We start from the raw sequence: 21952 nt of genomic DNA on the forward strand, positions 1-21952 counted from the left end.
GTGCATTAAAAGCATTGTAGGAAGTGGAAGAGCCAAGCATTTTTTTTTCAGTGTCCATTTTCAACTTGAATTTGATGAGTCACCCAGCTCTTTAATGATGGTTAATGGTTTTGGTTTATTTTTCTATTAAAATAAAAATGTATAATGAATTGTAACCATTTGATCTTTTTGTAATGATTTAAATATTTTTAATAATTATGCCATTTTGTTTATTAATTTCCCCATTTACTCATATTATGTTTAGGGTTATACAATTTCACCTTAACTACCTCTGCAATTCAAAATTAGCGATTTCCAAGGCATTCTCACTTATTTCAATTCTGATTGGTACCCAGCTCTGATATGCAGGTAGGTTAAAGGCTATCTGATCCCTTTCCATAGGCATCACAGCTCAGGTGCTTTCTCGTGTATTATTTATTTTGTCCATTAACGCAATTTTAGTGAACTGGATGTTTGCCCATAAGTGTGAAGTATTTCATGGTGTGGCAACGTAATAAAAATTGCTATATAACAGCAAAACTGTACAAAGATAAAAAGTCAAAGAAACGATACTCTAAACCAGGTGTTATTTTTGATGCTGCAGTTTAGAGCAAAGTGAGCGACTGCAGTACCGCGTTCAGCGTGTGCATGCGGATTATGAGACGGATTGACGTTGGAGAGATTATAGGACAGAGAAAACAAACTCCAGCCTGAATCATACGACAGAACGCATTTGAACTCAAGGGGACCATCTTCATCTGCGCGCAGTCAAGGTGAAATATATTTGTTATGACGTAGAGGAAGAGCTACGTGGACGTTACGTGTGTCGCGCGAATAAAAACATAGCCTATAACCTAGATGCGTAAAAACTGGCCAATCGATGCATCTTTACGACTGTCCGCTCATATACTTATGTCGCATAAATGTATTTGAAGTGATTGTGGAAACGGGCTTTTACGTTGTTCAAGTCAATTTGTCATTGAATAGGTGGAGATGAAGGTCGAGTTCTGTTTAAAAGCTCTTTTCATAAATTGCCGGTAGCCTATTTGAAGCTAGGCTATTAGATAGAGCATCATTTTTATGCACAATGTGGTTATAGTAATTCATAAGAGCATCCATAAATGCACTGGCGGCATCAACGAGGATATTTTTAAAGGCGTAGGTGCAGTTTTGTTTTACTTTTTCTCTTTTTTAAAGAAATAAGTAGTAGCCTACTTTTGGAAAATAGCATTACAATACACTCAGTTGTACATTAGATTATTATTATTATTATTTATGTAGGCTACATGAAGCAGGTCACCCTACCACCTCATACAAACTGGCCTGCTTAAATTTAAAACCAGAAAGACCACATTGGTTGACTATCTTTACTTGAAGTACCATGCTTGCCAACTAGTTTAACCAACAAGCAGTGTTGCCAACTAATTTTCAGGGGAAGTTGCTAAAGGAAGGTTGATTTGTTGCTAAAAGTTGCTAAATTACGACATTTAGCGGTGTTGTCATTACGTAATCACGACGCAAAATTGTGTCACTGCATCAAATCTCAGCAAAAAAAATATATTTTATACATGTTAATTTAGATTTGTTCATAAAATAATATAAAAGCATGATATAGTATTAAAATGTAAACAGCTATTTTTAAATACATAAATTTTTTGAAAACGCACACATTTTTGAAGGATTACAATTATTATTATTTTTTAGCTAGTAAACCAGTAAAAATACACATTCTGAACAATTATACTTTTAAACAGTGTATTAGTAGTTAGTTAGCAGAGCTGGGTAGTAACTGATTACATGTAATCTGGATTACGCAATCAGATTCCAAAAATTAAGTACTTTGTAATTAGAGTAAGTTATATTTTAAAATACTCGTAATCAGACTACAGTTACTTTTTTATGGATTACATGATTACAAATTATTCACACAATAGCAATAAATTATTCATAATTCATTGATTCTCCCTAATTTCTCTTTTTCATCTTTTAAATTTTCCTTTCTAAAATAGCCTACCGATTATATACATATTATATACAGTATGTATATATAGTCCAGTTTTGTGGACATTCACGCAAAGATCAGTCTTTAGTCAGGTGGCGACTGCATTTGAACACTGTATTTACAAAAATTGTTTCATGTTAAAGAAGGGTTTCAACATTGCATCAACTACTGATGAACACATTCATTTTTATTTGAATTATTACTCTGTAGGTTTTTTAACCATGTATTATTAATTATAACTAATTAAAATGCACATATTCACGTTATTTCTTAGTTACATGTAATGCAGGCATTCCAAAACTTTTTGTCATCTAAACCTTATTCACCAAATATATTTACTTTAAGTACCCCTGAGATTTTAAAATACATATTTCAATAATTAAGTATCACATTTGCATGTTCACAGTTTCTTTGATGTTGATTTATGATCACATGGCATCTTTTTTAGTTAGTTTTATTTTAATTGTTATTTTAAAACAAAGACTTTAGAAATCTAATTTAATTGTGAGTTCAGCAAGCAGTTTTTGAGATTTCAGGATTCCCCCATTCAATAAGATAGGTCTTGGTTTTGTACGAGCTGCCCGGAGGCATTGCAAATATGGCTACCAAGTGAAGAGACTTTCCTCGAAAAGGACTTTGTTTTAAAATTATTTATTTTAATTTTAATTTTTTATTATTTAATTAATTGTTAGCTTTTAAACTCACAACCCCCTTGCAGTTCCTTTACGAACCCTAGTTTGGGAAACCTTGATGTAATATAATGTTTAATGCACTTCATGTTGTAAATTACAATGAATGGTAAAGTTTAGTAATATTTAACATTTTAACATCTAACATTTAGCATTTAACAATGGTTTAATGGTTTAATTTTCTACAATGGTAACATTTAGTAAGTTTTATTACTCTTTGCATTTTTTACATCATTATGCTACAAGATAATCCTATTTAAATCAATGTGATAAACGAGTTAAATCAAAAGTAATCTAAAAGTAATCTGATTATATTACCTAAAATGTGTAATGTAACGGATTACGTTACTGACTACAATTTTTGTCATGTAATCTGTAATCAGTAACGGATTACAATTTGTAAGTAATCTACCCAGCCCTGTTAGTTAGTATGATAGTAGGGTGAACTTGAAGTCAGCTAAAATGTGCTATCAGGTAAAATGGGCCAAATAAGGTCGTAGCATCATATCTCTTTAAATTTTTACAAAAAAATCACAATAACTGATCTTGCATTGTTGCTTCAACACTTGTTGACATGTAACAATAATTTTTCTGAGTTTTTTAAGGCGGGCAGGGCAGAGTGTTACATGAAGCTTGTCAGAGAAATGGGAAGGTAATTGAGCCTGACATAGAAAATTTCATTAAGGGTACTAAATTAATTATAGGTCAAGGTATCTTTAATAGTACCCGAAGGTAAATTTGTTTTGCAGACAAGAAGTTCAGCAATCCATAACTCAAAACAATTACATAAAAACATCAACATTCTATAAACACTATAAAAATTATACGTAAGCTTACCAACAAAGCAAAGGTTTATGAACAATGTTTTGACATGCTCTTTCAAATAAAAAAAGTTTAATTTATAAAAGAAACTTTGATTTTTGTGAAAAAGGTCATTTTAGGTAGAAATGGCTGGTTAAGCTAAAATGGGTCAAAATTTTCAGTTAAATTGGGCTGCATACACACACACGTTTGTTTGTGTGACCAGTGGGGACATCCCATAGGCGTAATGGTTTTATACTGTACAAACTGTATGTGCTATTGCCCTACACCAACCGTACACCTAAACCTACCCCTTACAGGAAACTTTGTGCTATTCCAGATTTTCAATACACTCCATTCTGTGTGATTTATAAGCGTTTTGAAAAGTGGGGACATGGGGTAATGTCCTGAAAAGTCACCTTCTCCTTGTAATACCTATGTCATACCCTTGTCATTATACAAATTTATGTCCTCATTTGTCACAAAAACGCAAACACACACACACACACACTTTTAGACAGAAATTGAGGGTGAAAATAGGTGTATAAGCCTAGATATGTATCCATACAAAATCTTTAAAAGTCTTTAAAAAAAATAAAAAAATACAAGCATACACAAATACATGCACACAAAAGACACCAATGCACTGAAACACAATCCAACATGATGAGTTCATTTTTAATAGCATTGTTTAATTAAATATTCATTCAACTTGATAATTAATGAAATACATTTATGGTGTTGCTATGGCGCACTAAAGGCAATAGTGTCAATTTACTGTTAAAAATAAAATGAATTAAGCTGAAATTACCTGTGCTGTTCTCTTTTTATATTGGCCCATTTTAACTGAACAGCTGGCCCAATTTACCTGAATGTTGTGCCGTGGCTCAAGAAGGTACCTGCTGATACTCTAACTCTCGTAATTTTAAAACTTTTATACTTTTTCACATTTAAAAAATATAAATATATTTTAGAGACCATGCTAATAAGAATTATGTAAGGGATAATCAACGGCTAGCTGTGCATTAAACGATTTGAATGCACGACGTGGAGGCTCCGCGAAGTGCATTCAAATCGTTTAATGCACAGCTAGCCGTTGATTATCCCCTTTATGCCATGGTCATGTGCCAGCATTCACATATTAAAGATGTTAATAATATTTGCGCTGCAATATTTGACCAGAAACGATAAAAATTACAGTTATTTTCGTCTGTATTACTATTCAACTGTAACTGTATGTTACTATGGTTACCAATGTTTATAGGAAGCGCATTAATATAGAACGTGATTAAATTGACCTGGAGCTACCTCTGCGGTTCAACGAATTTAATCAACACCTGCCAGCCAATCAGAATCGAGTATTCAGACAGACCATGGCATAAAAGAATATCATTAGATCTCATGCATAGTTTATTTGATGGTATTATAAATCATTTACCAAAATTGTAATATAATTTCAACTTTATCTTTAACAGCAAGATGTTTTTAACATTTCAAAACACATTGTCATATAGCAGACAGATTACACTTTCACATGTGACCAACAATTCCACAACAGATATAAAATATCATAATGAAATATTATCAAAATATTAATCTGACGGAGGTGACACATCTGACGGTGGTGATGTAGTCATTTTTAACTATCAAATACATTGAATCAATCGATTACTGTATTAAAACAAATGCAACAAAACAGTATGTTATTGTTTATAAAGCTTTTATTCAAGAGTCACATTTAAGTATTTTGATATATCATTGGAACACAAAATCTTATGGTGGTGACATCTGACGGATTTTATTACATTTTAGTAAATGTCTGATGGTGTTGACTAAAAGTGGGGACACAACTTTGAAACCTTATGAAACATGCATGTGTCACTGAAAAACAACCTTACTTTGATATGAGACATTATTAAGTGTTGCGTTTCATAAGGGCTTTTTCATCATTAAAAATCTTTTTTTTTATTATTTTATAGCATATGAATGATTGAACCCTTCTCTGTGGACACACTGTTTTAGATGTAGTGAGAAGACAATAAGCAATAAGTGTCATAGATTTCACATAATAATGATAAAATTAAATTGAAGGGGATAATTGTGTTAAATACATTCTATTATTAATCCCCATAACATTTAAAATGGAAAATATGTTTTTATTTTTAAACCTAATAGCAGTTACAATTGCTGGACATGTTTTGTCCCATGTCTCAAGAATGACTGAAATACACATTTTCTGAATAAAAAAAAATAATAATAATTTTTTTTGAAAGATTTTTCTCAAGACCTTCCAAGAACAGATCTGTTGATTAATTCTGCCATAATAGCTTTCTGTTTCCTATTTATGAAGTTTTTCAGACATGAGTCAGCTGAGGTCCCTGGCTGGTGCCCTAAGAAGCAGTAGCCAATGGATGAGGGGGCACGTGGGGACAGGGAGACGAATTTTTGACCCACGTCGTAACTGTTCAAGTGGGGCTGCTGAGCCCTCATTGGCGGCCTGCAGCTCCAGCTATGTCGTGGAGATGTACTACGCTTGGCTGGAGGATCACAAAAATGTTCATGAGGTGCAGTGAACATCTACTAAAGACACTCCAACTCCGGCACAGTTCAGAAACCTAGTGTGCTTGCAAATAAGTGCACTGCAATGCTAAAAATGATCTCATATGTTCTGTTACAATTCCAATACCCCTTTTGCTCATTTCATGCTTTGGCATTTACATAAGTGTTAAAGTGTTATTGTAGTAACATTGATATACTATTATATTTTGTTAATATTTTGAATTAGATTTTATTTTTACTTTTTCTTTGACATTTTAATTTGAGTAATTTTGTTGTTTTTTTAGTCATTTTTTTAATATAATTTTTTATAAATGTCTTTTTTTTTACCTTCAGCTTTTGATTTTTGTTTATTTAGTTGTTATTTTAGTTCTTCACTTAATGATAATGAGAAATTTTGACTTTGCAATAGCTGAAATAGAGTAAGTTTTCTTTTTTTATTTTAAGTAATGAAAATGTGTTTTTTTTTTTTTATGGTTTTAGTTTGTCAACAATATGCTTTTGGCAGACACTTTTTATCCAAAGCAACTTATATTGCGTTCAGGGTATACATGCCTGAGACTCAAACCCATGACCTTGGTGATCATTTAATCACCCTCATGTCATTTTTCTTGCATGGAACACAAGATGAAGTATTTAGCAGACTGTTTAAGCTCCTCTGTACAGTAAAAGTGGATGGGGACTAGAGAAAATAAACAGCTTGGACATTTTGCTATATATATATATATATATATATATCCTTTTGAGTTACACAGTCATATGGAATTGAAATGACATTAGAGTGAGAGTAAATGGTCTTTTCAACATCAGTTGACTCTGAAGCTTTTTGTTTTGAATTAATAAGAAAATTTGACTTTTTGAAATGTGCTCTTGCTATATTTGCAACAGTCTTGGGATGCATACTTTCGTAACGCCCAAGCCAGCGGTTCAGAGGAGACTGGAGAGAAGCGTCTGTCTGCGCTGCTCCAGGGACGAGCCATGTCCCAGACACCTGCCATGTCAGAGAAGGTGGTGGAGGATCATTTGGCAGTCCACACCCTTATCAGAGCCTATCAGGTAAAGTGAGGAGCTCTGGGTTAAAGGAATAGCTCACTCAAGAATGAAATTTTGCTGAAATTGTACTCACCCTCAGGCCATCCAAGATGTGGATGAGTTTTTCCCCCCATCTGAACAGATTTGGAGAAATGTATTATTACATCACTTGCTCGCTGCAGTGAAATGTCTTAATGATCGACTTGTTCCTTACAAACACACAGCTTTTCACTTCACAAGGTGTTCATTGATGAACTAGAGTCATGTGGATTATCGTGATGTTTTCATCAGCTGTTTGAACTCTTATTCTGACGGCACCCATTCATCCTTTGGTGAGCAATTGATGTAATTCTAAATTTCTCCAAATCTGTTCTGATGAAGAATTAAACACGTCTACATCTTGGATGGCCTGAAGGTTAATTTCCAGCAAATTTTAGTTTTTGGGTGAACTATTCTGTTTAACCACCAATGATAACTATAACGATAACCATAACTAAGTTTTATAAATAGTAAAGTTTAACAATAGCAAAGTCTTTCGCCACAGCTATAGCAATAACAACACAGAGGAACAATATTGTTGGTATCACATTTTTTTTCCCAGCAGTGTGTGCTTAAACAGAACTTTTCCATCTGTTGGTGTGGATGTTATTACAGTTATCGTTCTTGATGTGCATAGGCCTTTAGACTGAAGATTAGAGACAGAAATGCAGAATTTCAGAATTTTTTTTTTCAGTTAAGAGAATCTGATACACAATAAATTATTTTGATAAAATAATCAAATCATACTGCAACAAATCAAAGATGGGCCTGTACATCCATGCATTTTATAGTGTCCCTGTGTAGTTATGCAAATCACGTGATTAATTCTAACCTAATTAGACTAGCTTTTTCCCTTTTGAAAATGAAAATATCAAAGAGATTGCTTGAATCAAAACAGGTGGTAACATTTTCCCTGCTTCCTCTAATTAATTAGACGAAGTATCATAGGGATTTATTAAATTTCGTCTTTTGGCAAAGCCAGCATTTTCTTTCCATCTCCTGTTGCCAGCCTGTTGGGATTGTATGTTCAATTTATTGTGAATCCTTGTGAGATTTGTTAGTCATGTGTCATGCTGGTTCATATTCGTGCGGGTCATATATCCCCTAGTTGAGGGAATGCACTTCCTGGCTCAGTCTTGCTTCTGGTTCTTGTTTTTCTGTGATTATGGAGATGGCAAGTCACATTCAATCATGTGCGTTTTTCTCACTTTAGGTCCGTGGTCACCATGTGGCCAGGCTGGACCCTCTTGGTATCCTCACTGCCGATCTGGATTCCTTCGTTCCCTCAGATTTAATCACGTCAATTGACAAGCTTGGTGAGATATCTATTTAGCATATTTAACATGATTCTGATAAACACTCACTTCCTTTCAGTGTCCTACTTTAAGAAGGATCTTTGTTATGAAAACATCCAGTAAATGCTGACTTAGTTCCTTGCTTGGGGCTCATCCTTAAGAGTGATTTTGCTATTATTCTTTGTTAGCCTCCCCCTCAGCACCATCCAATACTGCAGCTGCTGAGTAATACACTTCTCTTTGAATAGGAACTCCTAATTACTGCTAAATACTTTGCATCTTACAGACTTAATGACGTGACAATGTCATATTTTGTCTAGTCATTAAGAATGCAAATCATATTGACATTGTCATCTTCTATGATAAGCATTTCTGTATTACAATGTCTTTAAAAAAAACTTAAGACCTGTCCAGATAATGTAATAAAGAAAAAAATATTTTCATATTTTAAAAAATATATTTTTACTAAATTTTATAAAACTGCTCTGTTGCTTTTGATATTTGGAGAAAAAAAAACTTAAAACTATAAATTACATACACATGACTATGTATCAAGATAATTCAATTCTTAAAATGCCATATAATTTTATCTTTTTATGACAAGGAAAGGTTAGTTCAGGATATAAAATTATGTCATGATGTGACTCTTGATATTGAATTTTTATGTTTTAAATAAGTCATTGAATTGAATTTAGATTTTTTTTCAAAATCATATGAAACCAACATGAATACAAACAATATATTTCTAAGAATATGTTTTAAAATTTATTATTATTATTATTATTATTATTATTATTATTACCTTTATCGTGGACACTCTTATGTCATTGACCCACAGATTTCAGGCTTCCAAAAATATACAACAATATTTGTCTTTTCATTTTTAATTTAATCTTTATCTTTGTGGTTTATTTTATCTAGCGTCAGCGCTACAGTTCTGTATTGCATTACAAGGCAGCGCAAGCTACCGGAGCTGTGTCTAATGTAATTGGTGGCTGACCTTGCCAACCCCAGCCACTGTGTTTATACGTCACTGTAGCAACAAAGCTGCACCCATCCGCTGCATACATCTCCTTTTTAATTATGAAAGGAAAATTAGATTGTTGGAGCTGACTGAAAAAAAACACTTTCATTGCAAAGTGAGGACTTCCAGTTATTAGACCATTCATCAAATGACAAATTGTGACCCCCATATCATTAAAATGCAAAATATTAACCATTAAATATGCTGAATGTATAGAATATATGGATTCTGTGCACATAAAACCCAATGCCGTGCTATTTCTAAGATGTTCCTCAGTTTAATCTTTTAGATCAGTCTTTTTATTTGAGCTCAGGGCTTCCGAAGACCATTGGAAGTTACTTTCCCAATCTCATAATCAGAGCTGATAGCACTTCATATTATATAAGGATCAAGATTATTGTAATGACGTTTAGTAACACTGCTGCTTGCGTTTTGGTTATTTGGTGACTCATAGTGCTCCGTTAATGGAAAGTGGGAGAGAGAGTGCGTATGTGTCCGCTTTTAGGCGCTGCAACCGTGTAAGTGGTCAGCAAACAATTCCTCATTCGGCCATTACAGATTCCCCAGTCTCAGACAGCGACAGGGGCTGGAAGGGAGAGCTATGCCCCAGACTCAATCGCGAGCACAGGTTAATGTTATCTGAGATAAAGGCCCATAAATCTTCCCCTTTGCTCCTGTCGGGTCCTATTGCCTTTAGTGTCGCCAGAGTAGAAGGATGTAGGACATGTTCTCACAACAGATCGAAAAAGAGAGAGTAATAGCTGGTGAGAATACCTCTCAAAACATGCCTCTTTTACCTCAGTACACACTCTCATTGTGTCGGTCAGGTCAGGTTTTGTCAGAGCTTTTCCTATAGCCTCTGTGCAGCTAATGAGGGCTTGTAGTGGACCAGAGGCTCTTAATTTCGATATGATGTATCTTTCCTCTTTATCTGTACTGTGGCTTTAATTACATTTGCACCTGTCTCCTCTTGTGTGTGCTCCTCTCTTGAGGAGACACAGTACTGATAGACCCCAGTGTTATCTACAGGAAGCATTTACAACCTACTGTGATTGCCTGGTTTTCTTTTGCCGTTTGGGGGTGTAACTAACCATGAAATTGGTAATGATGTTAGTTAGGATTTACATATCAGGGCTCTAGGCTGTGACTAAATGGTTGAAAATGTGTCAAAATATAAAAATGTGTTACATTAATTTCAAATCTAGAAAATGTTGTGTCTGTCCTTATGTGGTTTCTTTGGATATCTTCTTTTTTAGCAGCCATTACCCTCTACTTATTCACCATGGTAAAATTAATGAATAATAAAAGTATGACTATATCCGCACAAAACAAATAATCTCCAGTTTGTCTGAAAATAATGTTTCGCTTTGTTTTAATCACTAATCTTATAGTTTTAAATACACATAAGTTCAAATATTTCAATGCATCCAGAGCTCAAATCGCATCCAAACAATACACATGCGAACATGATCTGAATTCCACCAGCTCCCATACTACTCTTCACTGTAAATGAATGACTTCCAGTCTGTCAATTGTCTGAGATAGTATAAAGGACACTTTAGCTTGTGGCAGTGTTTCCTGGAAGCATCGTCAAACAGAGCACAAGCTGTGATGTCTGATTTGTGAATAAATTACTTTTATGAAATGGTTCTTTTTAGTGAGTCTTGTTAAGGCTTCTGTTTGAATCAGATTCACTCAATAAATCATTCATATCCATTTTTGAGACTGCGAGTCATTCTTCAGTTATGGCTGTTTCAAAAACAAACTGGAAACCGTTACTGCAATATATATATAATTCAGAAAAAAAGTTTTTGTTGTGTAAATGAATAATGGTATTCTATTTGTTTATTTTTAATATTAAATAGAATAAGGTTTATGACTGTAAAGGAAACTGTGTTTGAGTGACTTGTTGGAACCATAATCAATACATCTTTACCTCACTGTAAAACATAATATTTGGTTTAAAAAGGAACATTGCGGGGATCTTATTAACATTCATTATGGTATTTTATGTTGCTTTTTTGCTCAATATGCTTCTCCTCTTTAATCTTTAGAGTCCTACGGCTTGGAAGAATCTGATCTGGATAAATCATTTCAGTTGCCACTAACCACATTTATTGGGGGAAACGAAAGCACACTCCCACTGAGAGAAATCATACACAGACTTGAGGTGGGTAGATGCTGGATTACTCTGATATCACCCGGTATTTGAGTAGAAACACTCTTTCCTCATTCCTCATTAGCTGGTTTTGTGCTTGGATTGATTCAGATACAACATTGACTAGCTATTCTGAAAGGATGTAATTTGGGCAAATATGACAAGCTCATTGCTTATATTATGTTGATGTTTAATTATCCTTCTAAAAGGAATCCATTAATGAATGAAAGGGTAAACAGAATTTGCTTGGAATGTTCCAGACATCATACTGTGGTCATACCGGAGTGGAATTCATGTTCATCAACAATATGGAGCAGTGCCAGTGGATCCGACAGAAGTTTGAAACTCCAGGAATCATGACGTTTTCTGACAGAGAGAAGAGGACTTTGCTGGCCAGGCTGGTTCGCTCTACACGGTGCATATCTTTAAAATAAAGTACTGCATTTGTGTTATTTTATTGTCTTAGTATTAGAGAATTATTTTTCCATGCTTAAACCTGTTTTTATATTGAGATCGAACTGTATTTTATTTCTTCTTTTTAATTTAGTAAAGTAAAGCTGACAATGAAAGTATTTTTATGATGAACCTGATTCGTTGTTCAGGTTTGAGGATTTCCTTGCTCGCAAATGGTCTTCAGAGAAACGCTTTGGTTTGGAAGGCTGTGAGGTTCTCATCCCTGCCCTGAAGATGATCATCGACAAGTCCAGTGAAGCTGGTATAGAGAGTGTAATTATGGGAATGCCTCACAGGTACCTCTAAAACCTGCTCCATTCAATCTCACTCTGCTCTTATGAATCCACCCTAGCAATAACAACACAATGTCTGATTCACACAGAGGCCGACTGAACGTCCTGGCCAATGTAGTTCGCAAAGATCTGGATCAGATATTCTGTCAGTTCGATCCCAAACTTGAGGCTGCAGATGAGGTAATACAATTTCATCTGATGAAAGATGATTTTCATTTCATTCTCGTTCTCTTATTGCACTTCTGATGTACATTTCACACTTTAATTTTCTTCAGGGTTCAGGAGATGTGAAATATCACTTGGGGATGTACCATGAACGGATAAACAGGGAAACAGATAAGAATATCACATTGTCTCTGATGGCAAACCCCTCTCACCTAGAGGCGGTAGATCCTGTCGTTCAGGGCAAGACCAAGGCAGAGCAGTTTTACAGAGGAGACACTGAAGGAAGGAGGGTACTACATTTATCTTCAGATTATCTTTTAAAATGAGCCACGTAAGGGATAATCAACGGCTAGCTGTGCATTAAACGATTTGAATGCACGACGTGGAGGCGAAGAACCGCCCGACGCGCAGCGCAGCGCATTCAAATCGTTTAATGCACAGCTAGCCGTTGATTATCCCGTTTATGCCATGGTCATTTGCCAGCATTCACATATTAAAGATGTTAATAATATTTTCGCTGCAATATTTGACCGGAACGATATAAATGACGGTTATTTTGTCTGTATTACTATTTAACTGTAACTGTATGTTACTATGGTTACCAATGTTTATAGGAAGCGCATTAATATAGAACGTGATTAAACTGACCTGGAGCTACCTGTGCGGTTCAACGAATTTAATCAACACCTGCCAGCCAATCAGAATCGAGCATTCAGACAGACCATGGCATAATGTAAAATATAACCACATATTCTGCTGTATAATGGCTCATTTGTTTGGAATGTTGGATGAATATAAACAAACAACATCTTTTTTAAACCATCAGTTCCTTCCTTTACAGGTGATGTCTATTTTACTGCATGGTGACGCTGCTTTTGCGGGTCAGGGAGTCGTCTATGAAACCTTCCATCTCAGTGAACTGCCTTCATATACCACTTATGGCACCATCCATGTTGTGGTCAATAATCAGGTTAACATCAAACATCAGATTTTCCTATTAGAATCAACTTAAGCCTGGAATACACTACACGACTTTTAAAATCTGAAAAGATTTTTAAAACACTAGGCATCATACACTTACCGACTATGTAAATAGTGACAAAGGAAAACTGGGCATCATACACTACGCGACTGAAGATCATACACTACCAGACTTTAAAGTTGTTCCGATCACAACAAACTCATGCAGAAACGTGCGCCTTGTTGCTAGGAGACGCATGACAAATGAAAACATATGTGTTCTAAAATCGGCTGAAAATATCAAACATGTTTGATATCCTCCGATTGGATGGAGTCAAAGTCTGAAGCTAAAAAATCAAAGTCTGTGACCATCATACACTACGCGATTTTCTGTGGAATCTGTCAACTGTAATCTGCAGACTGGCTCCGACTTTCCTCAACTAGCCTCAACTTGTTCAGACTGTAAAATCGGGGGAAAATTGGGGCAAAAATCGCGTAGTGTATTCCAGGCTTTACTTAAAACCTGAGGAGTGGCTTTCTGTGAAACCGTAACCTTTGACCTTTTAGTATGTTGTAGACTGATGAGTGTTATCTGATGTTGCCAGATTGGATTCACCACAGATCCCCGAATGGCACGTTCCTCTCCGTACCCAACGGATGTGGCTCGCGTAGTCAATGCACCCATCTTCCATGTCAACGCTGATGACCCAGAGGCTGTGATGTATGTTTGTAAGGTTGCTGCAGAATGGAGAAACACTTTCAACAAGGATGTGGTAATAGACCTGGTAAATACTGTGAAGACACATCCTTCATATCACTGAAAATATCACTGAATGTTACGATAAATCACTCACTGGAATGGACTGTTTGATTGCACAACTAAAGATCTATTATCCTGGTTCAAGAAACACAATATTTTCTCTTACACTTAGGGATGTCAAACAATGGTCTGTGAAGGTACTGCAGAGGCTCCATGGACCGATATTTAAAACCTAAAATATTTTTAAAAACAGTTTGAAAACTTTTAACATTGCCTCTGTTTTTGTGACTTCAGTGGTCACTTACATTTTAGATAATATGGCCAGTTACTTTGTTTATTTTTACTTTGGCAATTAAATTGTTACAAAACAAAGCTAACGCATGATCATTGGTTGTGCATCCCTGAGCAATATACAGTAGTGATGTTTCGTCTGTGAATGAATCAGTGGTTCTGAATGAATTGGTTGAGTGAATGAATCAAAGACTCATGCTGTGTCCCAATGTGCCTACTTATACAACGCCCTTAAAGTATGCACTCTTTTGGTGAAGAAAAACTACACACTTTTGAGTGTGTAGTAGAAGAATAGGCAAGCTTTGGGACATACTATCACGTCACACAACTGCGTCTTTAACGGTTTCTGTCGCATCTGTTACACGCACCCTGTCACTGTAAACTGGCCTGTCAATCATCTTGTCACTGTTAATATGGATGGATGTTTATAAAAGTTCACATGGCTGTTGCAGATGAAATATAACACGTATAACAATAAATAAATATTTTTTTAACAGGTTAAATATTGATTATTAGTAACTCAAACCCCTTTTTGTAAACCTCTCTACCTAACGGTCGATCGCGTGCATCCGCCACGTTTGTAGTTTTTCTAATGTGTTTTATTCGTGTTTGTAGTTCTGGACCGAATCCTTCGCCAAAGCGCAATGGATTGTGGGCAATTTTAGTTATTAGAGTGTGCACGGATCCACACTTCAAAAATTGACCTGAAATAGTACACCATCCGGGGACTTTTGGCATACTCTTTTCAGCATACTATGCTTTGGGACACACTTATTGTAATCTCACATACTATTTAGGAGGGATAGTATGAACATTGGGACGCAGGGTCAGAAACATTACAGAATGATACAGTGAATGAGTTGTTGAACAAATTTGCGTTAATGATTCTCTTATTAATACCTGGTATAATAATGTAACCATGCAGAAAAGATAGCTGAAGTGTCCTCACTACTAAAGGCCTGTTCATACCCTTAAAGAGATAGTTCAAAACCCATAAAACCATGGTCCATCTTCGGAAAACACAAATTAAGATATTTTTGATGAAATCCGAGACCGTTCTGAAGCTGCATAGACAGCAATGGAAATACCACATTCAAGGTCCAGAAGGGTAGTAAGGATTGTGAAAATAGTCCATGTGACATCAGTGGTTCAATCTTAATTTCACGAAGCTTCGAGAATGCATTTTGCATACAAAGTAGGACTGGTAAGCGATTAAAAGATTTAATCATTAATTACATGATGTGGCGATTAATTAATCTAATTCCTTTAATGATTTTTGAATTTTATTATTATTACTATGGAAATATGAAATTATTTCTCATTAATAAAATGATACTCTAAATAATAAACTAAAACTGCCAGTAGGTGGTGGTAAATGTCTTAAGGCCCAATCCCAATTCTTTTTATACCCCTTCCCCTTGTCCCTTGAAACAGAGTGCCAAGGGGTAGTGGTGAAAATATTCCCCTAAGAATCGGGACACCACTACTATACCGTCACACGTGATCATACGTCGTCTAGCTCCTACAATACACACACCTATTGGTGTGCATTAGAGACTTTAATTACCGTTCTATATAAATGCGATGCTACTGACACACACGCACGCGCGCACACACACACACACATATATCGGAGATAGCGCAGCTCACATCCAAGAGCAAAGAAACTTGTCAACGTTGCCCCACGACTTTTATTAATAACAGTTTACTGAATCGCTACATTATATTTTCCAGCACTGAGAGGATGAAATCGCTGTTTTTGAAGTAACGTCACTCATTGTAAAAAGAAACACACACACAGAACATGAAAATATGTTGTGGCACTATCGTGCAGTCAGTATTGATATGACGTTAGGAAACTTTAGCGATTTTTTGCAAACATTTCTTTGAATAACATGACCGTAAATATGAACTCATGATTGAATGTAACATAAAACAAATGATTACTTTTCATTAAAATCTTTATTAATGGCAATAATGCTTACATTTATGTGTCTTTTTGTTCGCTCGGGTAGCCATGTTGCCGCTGCAGCCGGTTTACGCTGAGATGATTCACACCCCTTCATTTGTAGTGTGGTCCCGAAAAATCTTCGTTTGAAGGGCTGTCTGGCCCTTTCCCTTACCCCTTACCCCAACAACCAAAAGAGAATCGAGACACCCCTACCCCTTTACAGGGGAAAGGGAAGGACTATGGGGTAGAAATGGGATTGGGCCTTAATGATTAAGTCATCGAGTCATTTATTCATTTATTTGATTAGTTCAAATGGCTGATTCATTCAGGAGTGAAGTAAATGGTTCTTTATGAATGGTCCATTGAATCAGGCTTGTTCGTCCTCAAGCGGATCATCATCACCATCAGATCGATCAGTGTGTGACTGTGACATCAAAGTACCACAAGAGAGCAGACGACTCTGCATGCTTTGAGTCGCCCTCGCGGTACTTTGATGTTACAGCGATCGATCTGTGCAGCGTGTTTCAAATACAACGCGCCAAATGGTTCACCCAATTCGCTCAAAGCGTGCATTAAGAAATTGAGCAAAACAGACAACATTGTGTCTAAAATAACACAATATTAACTTACTGAACTGTTGTATAAGATCAGTATCACATACTTACATACACTTAGCATATTGCTGGCGTGATATTGCTTAACTATATGATGTAAATAAGACAAAAACTTATCTTGAATTTTAAGGACATTCTAACTATGTTCTTTAGGCTCCATCACACAGTGAGTTGTTGCAAGTGCTTTAAATGCGTTAATAATTTTAACATTTTTCACTGTGATTAATTAATCTAATTAACGCGTTAAATTACCAGCCCTAGTACAAAGAAAACAAACAAAAAAAAGACTTTATTCAGCAATTTCTTCTCTTCCCTGTCAGTCTTCGATGTATTCACAAGAGTAGCTACCACATGCATGTAGTGCTGCTGATGCGGGAGCCGGTGTTCTGACGTAGAATCCGGATGCGCTGCACCTTGTTTGCAAGCAGAGGAATGCACACGCATGCGTTGTGGTATTCTCATGAATGCTCACCAAAGACTGACACTGAAGAGAAGAAATTGTTGAATAAAGCCATTATTTTTGTTTTCTTTGCACACAAAAGCATTCTTGTAGCTTCATAAAATTGATAAGATTGAACCACTGATGTCACATGGACTATTTTAATGATGTGTTTAATACCTTTCTGGGCCTTGAACGTGGTAGTTCCCTCGCTGTATATGCAGGGTCAGAAAGCTCTTAGATTTCATCAAAAATATCTTTGTATAAATTTGTGTTTGTGTTGTGATTCTAGTTTCCAGCGATATTGTTATGATGTGGATGCCGATATTCTCTTATAGTTAAATATATTTTTAAATATTTCTGGTTAGGATAGACCTGAATAGATAGGGTTAGATGTTAGATGTTAGCCTTGTTTTATGTGTTGATCACTTCAAGAACGTAATTTAGATTTGCGTTTGCGATCACATGATCCTGAGGGGCACAGCCTAGTGACTCATTTTGAACACTGAGGAAATGTATTTGAAAACTCACTTGGGAATGAAACCACGCCTAAAATATATTAATTCAACTTTCATTTGTAATTGTCATTGTTTCATTGTTAAATATGTTGGGGAAAAAAACAGAAATGTGTAAAAACAGGATAGACATTGAATCTTAGGTAAAACAGTGGCAGTAGTTTTTATGAAGGAAGGTTGATATACAATTGGTTGATTAATGATACTGAATTTGCATATTAATACACATATATTAATGTTGCTGGTGTATTTTATAGGTGTGTTACCGGCGGTTTGGACATAATGAGATGGATGAACCCATGTTCACTCAACCCCTCATGTACAAGCAGATTCGCAAACAGGAACATGTGCTGAAGAAGTACGCCGACAAGCTCATCTCTGAGGGAGTTGTAACACTGCAAGAGTTTGAGGTTTGTGTCTCACTCTATGGAAATCTCATTACTGTGTCATTATGTAAAGTGAAAATGTTCACCTGCTGTTGTTCCTCCCACAGGTCATCCTAATTGACCTTTTTAACTCATCTAAAGCATCTTTTCCACAGCTGTTGTTTTCCTGGCCTATTAGGGAGTGATGGGTTTCCTGTGCCGTTTGTGTATTGTTTCCTGACAATTGATGGAGGCTGAGTTCAGATGCTCAGCCAATGTCTTTTCGCTCTGGTGATGACACGTTTCATACTTCACCCGCTGACCCGGGCTCTCGTTCCCTGGGCTCAGAGCTAGCCACCCCTCCCCTCCCAACCACCCTCAGATTTGTGTCGCCGTAGAAACCACAATCGTCAGACCAAACCATCCCTCCAGTGCGGATAGCTGACACCTTGTCTCGCCCGGCGACAGCTCGTTTTATTTACAACTGCATCCCTGTCACTCTTCACTCGCTGACATAGCTCAGGGGATTTCACTTAGAGAATAAATTGTGACTGGAATCTTGCTGTTTTCTCTACGCCGTAGCACATAGGTGCCATGAATCATTAATTAATAATTTGTCACAAATGTGTCATGTGTCTGGGTTTTTTGATGAATATAGTGGATGGCGGGCTAGCTCTGTACTGTGAATTGTTTTCAGGAGGAGGTTGCTAAATATGACAAGATCTGTGAGGAGGCATATACCAGCTCTAAAGATGAGAAGATCCTACACATCCGCCACTGGCTTGACTCTCCGTGGCCAGGTACATATTGAAGACTTTATAGAGGCTAGGTGTTTCAGTGAAAATATAAGATCAGGGTTTCTCGACCTTTTTGACTCCAGATCCTCCCATTGTCACCTTTATCATGTCACCTTTCATTTTATATAGGGTAAACATACCTACACCAAAATCTACATTGAGACATTTTTAGTGCACAAGATATTGGTTTCGGTACAAGAAGATATGTTAAAATAAAATATTTATCTCTCTCACAAAAATATTTAATTTTATTTTAAATGACAAAAGCATTTTGGAAAATGCAAAATCATTAAATGCAAAAAGTCTAGCTGTGCTTAATTGGTACATTTCTGTACCCTTTAAGCACACCCCTGTTCCCATTAAGCTCACATCATGTTTTATTAAAAATTCTTGTGTATTTTAAACAACCTTTTTAAAGAATAATTGAAAGATGTTTTATTTGAAGGTACAAAGTCAATCACAAAAAAACAGAACACTAAATTCAAGCAACAAGGCACTCAATTTGATCAGTTATATATTCATAGTGAAGTGTCATTTAAGCACATTGCAACATCTATACTAGTCCACGTTCAGCTAAGTAACACATATTCAAAAATCTAATAAAACATTTTATTCATGGGGATGAACACAGAGACTAGCCTCATTATGAAGCCACGTATTAAATGGATGTCAACTTGTCGACAGTCTCTTAAGCCTGGAATACACTTCACGATTTTTGCCCCGATTTTCCACCGATTCACAGTCTGGAGAAGTTGATGCTAGTTGCCAAAGGTCAGAGCCAGTCTGCAGATTTGAGCTGACATATCTAATAGAAAATCACGTAGTGTATAATGATCACAGACTCTGATTTTTTTGATGATCACAGATTTTTTTAGCTTCAGACTTTAATTCCATCCAGTTGGAGGACATCAAACATGTTTGATATTTTCATCAGATTTTAAAACATATTGTTTTCATTTGTCATACATCTCCTAGCAACAATGCACACATTTCCGTGTGATCGGAATGAATTTAAAGTCTGTTAGTGTGAGATCCTCAGTTGTTTAGTGTATGATGCCCTGTTTTCCTTTGACTATTTACAAAGTCTGCAAGTATGTGATGCCTGGTGTTTTAAAAATCTGTTCAAATTTTAAAAGTCATATAGTATATTCCAGCCTTTAGTTGCTTTTTTCCTGGACAGATGCGACAGGTTTCTAATGGCTCCTTCTTTGTACGAATGACATGTCTCTTTCATCTTTGGGCATAAACAATAGTTACGTCTAGATTTTGTCATCTTAAAGATGTGAAAATAAGTTATTAACTATTTTATAAAGATTAACTTAGTGACAAACATCAGTTAATATTTAATGTCTGTTTATGAAGTATTTACATAGATGTTCAATGTGGAAGAGCTTAAAGAGAGCACACTGAGCTTAATTGGAGCAGCAACAATTTTTTATAAATTTCATGTAATATTTATTAAAATGACAGGATTTTGCTAAATAAGTACTCTAGGTCCTGTAATACGTTCTTACATATTTTAATATGAACAACTATTATTAATAATATCTTATGAAATTATACTTTTTCTTATTGATGTCACACTGAAGCTGTGTGATTTTTCATAGTATAGTGCACCCTTTAAGCTCACTTTACAATAATATGAAATCTTTAAAAATTACAGCACTGTAAAACCACAGACCAGCGATAAACTGTCAGTTTATAATATTATGGATGTAAAAGTACTAGCCAGTAATGCCTGTGAAGTAATATATTAGCGTAGCACACAATCTTATACAGCTAGTCAGCTAACTGTGTTCTGTAGCATCTGCGCTATGTTGCTATCTTTTGGATCTAACTGTAATTATTTCCCACATCCAAGTTCCAGGTTATAATATGCAAAAGTCTGAACATTAATCTCTTAATTTTACAGTAAGTAGTGAAACTTACCCAAAATAAAGGCTTAAACATTAAAAAAAAAACGCACATTTAAAGGGCTCCTCTTTTGGTGAAAGTTTTTAGATAGCTTTCAAAATGGCTGCCAGACAGTGTGAACACATGGAGACTCATATCTCAGTGTGCGATGATCTGATTGACTTGAAATTATAGGAGGTATGTACTAACAAACACATCAATTGGTTAAGACATCAAGTAGGATAATAAATTATTTTTTCTTTTTATAATCTGAGCTCAAAAATGGAAGTGTGCTAATAGGTACGTTTACCCTAGCGGTTTTTATACAGTAGAGGTTGTTTCAAAGCAGCTTCACATTATTGAACAGGAAAATAACAGAATCAATGACGCAAACTTCAAAAATGAGGCAAATCCAAATTCTTCTGTAAGGTAGTAGTGAAACAATAGTGTCATTATTCAGCACCAGTCAGTTCAGTGTTAGTTCGATTCAATTCAGTTCAATAATTGAAAGTGAAAGTGAAAGTGACGTGACATGTGGCCAAGTATGGTAACCCATATTTGGAATTAGTGCTCTGTATTTATTCCATCCTAAGTGCACACACACAGCAGTGAACACACACACACTGTGAACACACAGCCGGAGCAGTGGGCAGCCTTTTTTTTTTTTTTCTATTTACCTCAATATACTGATCTTTAATTACCTTTAATCACTTTTTTCAGCTTACTTTTTTATTCAGGAGCCCAATTACTTTATTAACATCACACTTTATTAACTTCATAATAGTTTTTTTTTTGCGAAAATCATGAATTATGAACTAATTCAAGAAAATAGTTTTGTCATTATTCAGCTCGATTCAGTTCAAGTACTGTTCTTATTTTGT

At 35.6% G+C, this 21952-nt stretch overlaps 1 protein-coding gene across 3 annotated transcripts in view; it reads left to right on the forward strand.

The window, feature by feature from the left end:
* The first annotated feature begins 544 nt into the window (after positions 1-544).
* ogdhl (oxoglutarate dehydrogenase L) overlaps positions 545-21952 on the forward strand; it is a 36140-nt gene continuing 14732 nt past the window's right edge. Inside the window, exons 1-13 of one of the 3 annotated variants that reach the window (XM_058796021.1) lie at positions 545-752; positions 5822-6035; positions 6916-7083; positions 8312-8414; positions 11472-11587; positions 11836-11990; positions 12178-12324; positions 12411-12501; positions 12597-12776; positions 13328-13456; positions 14052-14231; positions 18274-18426; positions 19079-19181. In XM_058796021.1, the coding sequence (XP_058652004.1) occupies positions 5832-6035; positions 6916-7083; positions 8312-8414; positions 11472-11587; positions 11836-11990; positions 12178-12324; positions 12411-12501; positions 12597-12776; positions 13328-13456; positions 14052-14231; positions 18274-18426; positions 19079-19181 (1729 nt within the window). In that variant the 5' untranslated portion in view covers positions 545-752; positions 5822-5831. The remainder of the gene's footprint in view (positions 753-5821; positions 6036-6915; positions 7084-8311; positions 8415-11471; positions 11588-11835; positions 11991-12177; positions 12325-12410; positions 12502-12596; positions 12777-13327; positions 13457-14051; positions 14232-18273; positions 18427-19078; positions 19182-21952) is intronic. The other 2 variants (XM_058796019.1, XM_058796020.1) reach the window with 2 other exon arrangements.

The sequence above is a fragment of the Onychostoma macrolepis genome, chromosome 13 (genome assembly GCF_012432095.1).
Source record: "Onychostoma macrolepis isolate SWU-2019 chromosome 13, ASM1243209v1, whole genome shotgun sequence".
NCBI classification, from domain to species: Eukaryota; Metazoa; Chordata; class Actinopteri; order Cypriniformes; family Cyprinidae; genus Onychostoma; species Onychostoma macrolepis.